The following is a 9,998-nucleotide window of genomic DNA, read 5'->3' on the forward strand; positions in this document are numbered from 1 at the left end:
TCGACCATGGAACGTTATGGGAATCATCACATATATATGACTTCCAAAATTTGAGTAGTGCGGTTGTAAATCATAGGTAGAATGGTAAATGTTACACATTCATAAATGCAGTTTTGCAAATCCAGTCGAAATGCGTTCTCGTCGACGAAAGTGCAGAAAAATGTTGCACGATAGATGTTTCAATGGTGATGAAAGGAAAGAATGCAATACTGAATAAGTATTATCGGTAAAATTAATAATAATGTGTTTTGGTGGGATAGTTTGAGCATGTGAATCAAATGAGTGAAGCAAAAATAGTTTGAAATAATTATTTGGCATATTAGTTAGCAATAGAATCAGATAAATATCGAGAAAAACTTGGCGTAATCAAATATTTCAAATACTTGGAAGTGGTTAGGTCAAGAGCCGGAATAATCGGCGGGTACGTGTGAGGAGATACATGAATATGGAAGAGGCAATTAGTGCATGCAAAGACAGATTGGTGCGGCGTTCTATTCTCTTTGCCTAACCCCGCGAGGGAAGGCCATGACGGCTAGTAAAATCGTTAAATACCACATAAAATAAGAAAAAAGGGTTTTTGTAACTCTCTAAAATTACTCTACAATGAAACTTTTATGGACCCTGGGGAGTAACGTTACCCGATATCTTATCTTGGAGTGATAAAGACAGATCGATCTTACCTTTTTTAACTTACTACAAACAAACAGTTTCTTTTATTTGAAATAGCAACGAAACCGAAATGGTGAAATGTTTAATTGACTAATACACATCCAAGTATCTCTTCAATAACTTTATTTCTTTAACTTTTCCATTTATTTTGTTTATGAGAAAGTATTTTCTAATATGTATGAGGAGATGCATAAACGTGAAAAAGGCGAAGAATGTTTGCCAAGACAGAGTAGTGTGGCGTTCTATTCTCCAACCTACCCCTGCGGGGAAGCGGCATGATGGTTAGTTAGTTAGTTTTTTGGTAAGTATTTTCTTATATTACGTATATAATGAAATATATAATGTTTGACATATGAATATGAAGAAGTATATGGAAGTCAGGGCATTTACAGGGCTTACGACCGTCATACCCTAATATTAAATTAAAAAGTTAATTTTTAAAATGTCAATCGTGTTTTCGGACTGGATTTCAGGTGTAGGTATGAATATAATCCAGGATTCGGACATTGCAAACAATCAAAAAATTCTGCTTAATAAAAGCTTTTCCACGGATCGCTGTTGTAAACTTGCAAGTTTTATGTAATGAGATTGATCAATATTTCTTGAAGATCAAAAAAAATTGTTGTGTTATTGTCAATAATGGGTAGAATTGGTGAATACTACACGTGTAAATTGATCACTTCACCAGGCCTATGACATCTATGGCAGCTCAGCAAGATATAAGATTCTATTTTTGACACAAATAGAAGAATAAAATATAAGTAAAAATTTCCCGATTTTTTTATAGAATATTTTATTTGAAAATACACATATATAAGTATATGAAATAATATGGATTTTTTTTTAATCTTAACAAAGACAAAAAAGAATATGGATTTCTGAGCATTTATGTGGCTTACGACCGTCATAGGATTTTTACATAAGTGATCACTTTACACACGTGTAACATACACCAATTCTACCAATTCTATCATATATATAGAACTTCCAAAAATTTGAATAGGGTGGTTGTCAATCATAGGTAGAATTGCTGAATGCTACGTGTGTAAAGTGATCACTTAACCAGGCCTATGACGGTCGTAAGCCCTGTAAATGCCCAGACTTTCACATTCTTCTTCATCTTTGTTGAGATGTCAAGAATGTGAAAAATTACTCCTAAGAGGAGATAATCCAGATTTCAAATCAAGTATTTAGACACGTAAAGAAATATATCAATTTGAAACTGTTTTCAGGTGTGTATAACCAACCGGGTTTATTTTTAAATTAAAACAAAACAATGTTTCGAGGTCGAACATACATATGTCGAAACTCTGGCCCTAACCTTGGGTCTGTGACACTAATCGCGGGCTTACAACCCTACTCTTGAATTTATTAGATTTTTTTACCATAAAATTAGTGAGTTCGTTAATTCACTACAAAGTAAACAAATTGGATGTACAGTAATCCCTCCTATAATGTTGAGATATGTAGGAACTGCGTTATCGGAGGGAACATTATAGGGGCAAATGTTTAAAATTGTTTTTGTACTTATTAACCAGGAGAAATGACTGAAATGAGTCATTATAAATTCAAATACCATTTTCAAACATTAACCCCTTTAACGTTTCCTTCGATAACGCCGTACGTAACTTGAAGTTTTAGGGGTGGTTACTATATTTAATTGAAGTTTTGCAGTGACATTTATTGGTGGAACTGCATTTTATAGAATAAAATAACTAACTGTAGTTTTCCACACGATTTTACTTACAACAAATTGAGTGTGTTATGAAAATACTTGTTCACAAATCTTGATTGACTGCAATTATAGAAGTTATTTTTCAAATGATTTTTCGACGTCTCAATTGAGATGTCAAAGTATTTGGGCACACTGTTGTAAATAAATTAACTGGTCAAATTATAAACTAAATATTAAAAATTGCAAACGATTTTTTTCTAGCATTTCTCATGTGTGTTATTATAATATAGGATTCAGACCTCTTATACAAATGAAATAGTTTCTGCTCAATAAAAAGCTTCTTTTATCTCACCAATAGATTTCTCTAGTGAAATTATAGTGATTCAAGCACAATGTTTCGAAATAGGATCATATATATGTGTATATATATATATATATATATATATATATATATATATATATATATATATATATATATATATATATGTATATATATATTTATATATTATATATATATATATATATATATATATATATATATATATATATATATATATATATATATATATATATATATATATATATATATATATATATATGTATATATATATATGTATATATATATGTATATATATATTTATATATATATATATATATATATATATGTATATATATATATATATATATATATATATATATATTTATATATATATATATATACATATATATATATATATATATATATATATATATATATATATATATATATATATATATATATATATATATATATATATATATAAATATTCGTGGAAAAATCTGGATTATCTCCAATTATATATCTTTTTTGTTGCATCATCAATAAATGTCTCTAGTGAAATTCTAGTCGTAATGTTTCGAAATTAACCATATATACATACATAGAAATTCCAAGAATTTTAGTAGTTTGATTGTCATGGGTAGAATTGGGGAATGTTACACGTGTGTAAAGTGTCACTTAAACCAGCCTATGACGGTCCATATTCTTCTTCATCTAAGTCGATATGTCAACAGAGGATAAGGGTATATCCAGTATTAACACTTGAAAGTAAATAAAATAAAAAAGATTTAATAGGTGTGAGCATCAGCATTAAGTTAAAAACACATTAATCTTAAGAAATGATTAATTTTGTGTTGTTGTTTTTTTGAGTTAAACCACTTTATGCAAAGTGTTTTATGCCCTCCAGGCAGTAGGAAAAACATGACCATAAATAAGACCACGACAATTGTTAACAACTCAAAATGGGAAGATTGCCAAAACACGAGTTGGCAAACGGCGTCAATAGTTGAATCAACAGAGCCATTGAACTGTCGAAAGATTTGCGTTATTTAATAAACATTTTGATCGCGTGTCTTTTAAGGCGTGTTTCATTCATTTTTGAAGGATAACTTCTTCTTCTTCTTCTTTTAGGACTAGGTCCTGTCATTTTCGGGTCACTTCTAGGAGGTGGAAGACCAGCTATCCTTCCATCGTTTAGGTGGTTTTTCCGGGGGTCTGATCCCGCCTATGCTGCTGTCCGCTGCCACCCTCACCACTCGATCCGAACTCGCTCTTCTCACATGATCTCTCCAGAAATGTCTTCTTTCTCTTCTCCATCGTACAACATTTTCAACATCGCAGATTTTTCTTATTTCTGAGTTTCTAACTCTGTCGCGAAGAGTTAGGCCTGCAATGGGTCGTAGTCTTCATTTCCGATGTCTTAAGAAGGCTTTTTGTTCTCGCGGTGTCGGCTCTTGTTTCCGTGCCGTATGTCAAGATCGATAACTAATTTAAATTACCTTGGAATAACCAGCTTTAATATAGTATTGCAGATCAAATGAAAAAGTTGGGTGATATATCGCTCACTCTTTTCTACAACGTCATATTGGATATATTAGTGAAATATTTGGTAGGGTACAATGTTTACTTTTAGTGTTTTTGCACACTTTTTGGTTATATTATGTACTTGATAGTCCAAGCCAAACCCATATGTTATGCTGACCGGGGTTGTGAAGGCGTTTGCGTACGAGTCATAGGGCTCAACTCAAATCTAGCTGACTAACAGAAGTAACTGGAAACTAATCCCTGACAATGACAGCACTAAGACACATAATAATTCGTTTTTATTTGAAAAAGATTGTCAGTGACATCGCTGTCACTGACATTGGAGCAATTAAAAAAAATTAGGATACAATTTTTAACATTTACCATAATTTTCACAATTTTTTCTTGGTATAGGCCTTGTGGCCTGTTTTTAAGACGGATTAACCTCCTGCGCTGTTGATTTCCAGCTGTCAATCCATCTCTTAAGTGGTTTTTCTGCGAGTTCTACACCTTGGGGTTGGCCGTGCAGTGAGATGAGAGGGAGTCCAGATGGTTCTATTCTCCTCACATGCGCATACCATTGTCTTATTCGTTGTCTTCCCCACCTAACGGCGTTTTGGATCTCGCATATTTCTTTATAAAATTTTTAAAAATAAACAACTTTGTTCTAACCACTTTTTTATTCTTAGTACACTTTAACCTACCTGTTTCGACAAGAACCTTGTCATCGTCAGGGTTTATTGAATTCTAAAATATTAAAAACATTGAAATACTCATAATTAATTACATTCCCATATTCCCACTAGCATATTTCTCTTATCCTGGTGTTCCTTATATGCTATTTACAGTCTTCACTTCTGACACTCTTAACGTGTCTGGTTTTACTGCGGTGTCCGCTCAGCATTTCGATTTCGATCCCATAAGTCAGAATCACAGCTTAATTCCTGAAAATCTTCCGAAGTACGGCTCATAGAAATCAACGCCAAAAAACAACCACATTCTTTTCGATGTGTTAAAAATTTCAATAAATTACATATTTTTTTTTTTTTTTATTTATTTCTTAAGTTAGCTTATATTAAAACTAATATAAACTATTATATACATTTACATCATCTTTATATATTTACATTTCCTTACAGTAACTTAGACATTTATTTTTAAATTCTTTCAGACACTTTTCATTCTTCATACATTCAGGCATCTCATCATACATTTTTAAACCCTTATACATCAAGCAATTTTGCGACTCAGCTCTTTTCAATAATGGTAGTCTTATTTTATCCTTTTGTCTAGTAGCATATTCATGACAATTTTTGTTTAAGACAACTTTATCCTTAAAATATTTTGGCAACTTATCGTGAAAAAATTTATGTACAAATATCAACATATTAAATTTAAGTCTTCTTCTTACAGATAACCAGCTATTTTTCTCCAGCTATTTTGTTTTTCCTTCACATAGCTTGTATTGCAATATCGATACCAAAATGGTTCATTGATTTTGTACCTCTAAAACAAAACACAAAGACGATCGATCTTCATTGTGCTGACGTGCCAAACTTTTTACAATTTAACGCATGAACGCAAACTTGTACAAAAATGTTAACTTAAATTAAATTGGAAAATAGTTATAAATGTTCACAGACACGTCAAAACCAGGATATAATATAAGTACACACAAAATATTACCTGTACAGTACTGTACCTTACTTTGCGCAGTATTTTGACACTGGAGTGGATTGAATTGATTATTTTCGATATCATCTCTTTAAATTAGAGTAGACATGACTGAAGCGGAGGGCTCAGCTTGCCTACATGTGTAAACGATCAAGATAAAACTGCGTTTTTATGATCCAGTGCCCTACGCATCATCAGATGACTTTTGGTTTTGAATTCCATAGTACGTATTTCTTATAAATAGATCAACTTCCAAATCTCCAATTATATGAGATATTTTACTTTTTATTGTTTGACATCTCTTCAAAGATGAAGGAGAATATAAAAGTCTGGGCATTTACGGGGCTGACGACCATCATAGGCTGGTTTAAGTGATCATTTTACACACGTATAACATTCACCAATTATAGTAAATGCCCAGACTTCCATATTCTTCTTCATCTTTGATGAGATGTCAAAATAAAAGTAATTAACTAACCAACTAACTAACCATCACGCCACCTTAAGTTGAGAGACGTAAGCTCTAAAATCATCAGACGTCCATCTTCTTTCATTAAAAAAATCGAAAGATATTTCATTTGAAGTTAAGATACTAATCATATTGATATGTCATCCGTATGTTGAATAATCCTATTTCTTATGAATATATTGAAGAATAATGTTGTAAATAAATTATCTGGTCAAATTATAAGCTTAAATAATAAAAATGAAAATGGTATTTTCTGGCGTTTCTCATGTGTGTGATTATAATCCAGGATTTGGACCTCACATACTAATATAAGAGTTTCTGCTTACTAAAAAGCTTCTTTACATCTCACCAATAGATGTCTCTAGTGAAGTTCTAGTGATTCAAGAACAAGGTTTCTAAATTGGTTCATATATAAAGAACTTCCAAGAATTTGAGTAGTGTGGTTGTCAATAATGGGTAGAATTGGTGAATGTTACACGTGTGTAAAGTGATCACTTAAACCAGCCGATGACGGTCGTCAGCCCCGTAAATGCCCAGACTTCCATATTCTTCTTCATCTTTGATGAGATGTCAAAAAATAATATTGAAGAATACTTAAAACGTTTGATTAAGTGACATATATATTTGTAAAAAAATAAATTTTAAAGTCCAACAGCATATTTTACCCCAAGAATTAAGCTTTAATTTTTTGTAATCGTAATATTTTCTATCTTATATCATAACCATTAAATCAGAAATAAGGAATAAACAGACATATTTTTACTCCATAGACTATGAGCCATATAAACTGTAAATAATAATTGCAAATGTTTAAGTAATGGATCTTTTTTTAATGTTATTCCTATAATTTTATGAACTGAAATCTTATTTATTGACTTGGCGTTTAATTTGTAGAACTCCATTTTAATTTATGTATTGATTTTAAATCAAACACAGATTTTTTGAGTCTACTAAGTTGTATTTTATTAACAAAAAACACATAAAAAATTATATTGTGACAATTGTTTCGCCTTGTTAGGGCATTATCAAACGAATGACATTCGTGACATCTGTGTTTGATTTCAAATTAATACATAAAAAAAAAAAAAAAACTGAAATCTTTTTGAATTTTTGTACAATGTTCCAGAGCAACGAAATTTTACTTGGGTAAAATATAATTTAAAATTAATACAGTGGATAAGGTCGGTTTGCTCGCGGAATAATGGAAACCATGAATAACCCCATCGTAAATCTTTAGAAATATGTCGTTATAATTACAATATATTCTCGTATACCGTACCATATTTAACCCAAAGGCGGTCGGGTGGTTAAATTATTTCAATATGATCTTACTCGTAAACATTATGTTTAATAAAACATTAATATAACTAACATCTTCATTTTGGCTTTATGATTTCACATAATTTTTTTATTGATTTATGAAGTAATGCAAACGTGTTGAAACAAAGAACATTTTTTTTCTAAAAACGATGAGTATGTATTGATTAGGTTCTATGTAACTTAAGGTCAGGGTTATTTTGTCAGAGTAGGCATCCTTCCCCAATTGCCATAAGTATAGCTATTAATTTCCCATTCCTGTACCATTTTCTTTCTATCTACAGTAAATTTCCCTCTATTTGTGCCCATTTATGGTACTTATTTCATCTGTTAACCAAAAAATATTTTTTTTCCTACATCCAACAATTTGATGAGCAGAACATACGCAAGGCGATCACTCAATAATCAATTAGTATAATGAATGATCTGGTTAACACCATGTCTTTATACAACTCTGGGTTTGGATATGGACCAAAGGAGAGTTAGAAGATCTTCATAGATAAACATGTTTTATGGTAGGTGATAGCAAAATTGTTATACCTTTCTTCCAGCTTGAAACTGGATCGACTGATGTCGCTCCAGGCGCTCATGGAACGAGGCCGCATTCGGTTTTTGAACATCATCGTCGTCTTGCTGGCGCGTCGAGGGGCTTGAGTCTCCGGCGGGAAGTTGACTCTGGCTCCTGATATCCTCGGCCGAACTCCTTCTGTCACCAGATTGTCACAGTCTCCCGCCTCGAAGTCGGGCCCGGCGTATCCCTGACCCTCGAACTCCGTTTCCGCAGGACGCTCCAGGGAAAACGAAGAATCCGCGGCGAGGGCGTCACTCTGGTACGCGTCAGAGTTAACTCGAAAGGCTTCCGAGCTGTCCCGATACGTATCGGACTCGGCTTGGAAAGTGTCGGAGTTGTCGCGGTAAGCGTCTGAGCTTCCGCGGAAGGGGTCGCCACTGTCTCTAAAAGAGTCGGACGTACCCCTGAACGCTTCAAACCTCTGAACCTGATCGTCTCTGTGATTTTCGAAGTGTCGTCTATAGTTGTCGGAGTAGCCCCCGTAGGTGTCGCTGCTGCCCCTGTAGGTGTCGGAGCTGCCCCCTCTGTAAGGGTCGGCGCCGGGCCGGTAGGGGTCGCCATCCTCGTCCCCCGGAGGAGCGTCTCCGCTGTCGGGGAGCATCTCGTAGCTCCAGCTGGGGGCGCGCCTGGGGCCGCGCGCGCGCGCCTGGCCCGCCCCCTCGCTGCGCGCCCACTTGCGCGACCGCCTCAGCTTGCCAGCGAGGCCCGCCGCCGCGCGACTGCGCTACCTTCGGACATGCGGACGCCGCGGCGACCAACTCACCTTACGGCGGAATACATACTATCACTTCTAACCGTCTTTTTACATTCGTATGACTTCAAACATCAACAATACTTTTCACTTTGTCTTTAACGTTTAACGTTCTTGATCCCAAAAAAATATATTTTCTTAATATCCACTGTTAAACAACATACGGTTTAAATCGAAATTGTTAAAGATGTATTTTTAAACATAACCTCACTTTATTTTTTTAATGTTGCCAGCAGTGCCAAAATATAATTTTCAATACTGTACACATCAAAGTTAAATGTTTTAAATGTACTCCACACGTGGCTCATAAAATTCGTTTCACTTACGATAATTAAATTCATTTTATCCTATTTTAACACTACAATCTTTTAAATTGAAATAATAGAAAGAAAAAACCTGAATATCGTTTACTACTTTACGGGAACAAGTTATTTATTCTTGTTTCAGAAAACATTGGGCATTAGGACATTAATTAATTATGAAAAGCTAGTACTTACACAGATTTTTTTAAGTTTTATACTAAAATAAATTATTTTATATTTTAAATTAACATGATTTCACATATTGTGGAATGGTTTTAGTGATATTATCTATTTTTTCAATTAAACGAAACTTATTTTGGAAAACCGCCCTCAAGAGAAGCAAAACCTCCCCAAATGACAATGCAAGGACAAACCGCCCACTAAACTTGTTTGTTTTACCATTATGCTCCTTCTCTTCTAGGAATCAATTCAACACGTATAATTTAATTTTTGTATTTCCCACATATTTATAATAATTAATAAATAAAATAAAACAATTGATGAGTCAAAACTTTTAAGGAGTTTAAATAAGTAAACTAATGATTAAAATTTCAATTACATTTTAAAATAATAATAATCTAAATTTAATCACTTTTTTTAGTATATATTATATGTTACATTTATGTTTGTTTTTTTCTTTCTATAAGTACAAGGTTTAACAACATATGTTCATGCGATAATTTTATTATTATATTCCACTTACATTCACTAACATAGGTTTACGTTA

The 9,998-nt window shown here is 33.1% G+C and overlaps 1 protein-coding gene across 1 annotated transcript in view; it reads right to left on the reverse strand.

Moving 5' to 3' along the window:
• The window catches only part of SLO2 (slowpoke 2), a 170,912-nt gene extending 162,036 nt beyond the window's left edge, over positions 1–8,876 (reverse strand). The window contains exon 1 of the mRNA XM_088271766.1: positions 8,188–8,876. Coding sequence (XP_088127892.1) covers positions 8,188–8,819 — 632 coding nt within the window. The 5' untranslated portion in view covers positions 8,820–8,876. The remainder of the gene's footprint in view (positions 1–8,187) is intronic.
• Positions 8,877–9,998: the final 1,122 nt, after the last annotated feature.

The sequence above is a fragment of the Brachycentrus maculatus genome, unplaced genomic scaffold (assembly GCF_059751285.1).
Source record: "Brachycentrus maculatus isolate JH-2025_06_01 unplaced genomic scaffold, ASM5975128v1 h1tg000029l, whole genome shotgun sequence".
Classification (NCBI taxonomy): Eukaryota; Metazoa; Arthropoda; class Insecta; order Trichoptera; family Brachycentridae; genus Brachycentrus; species Brachycentrus maculatus.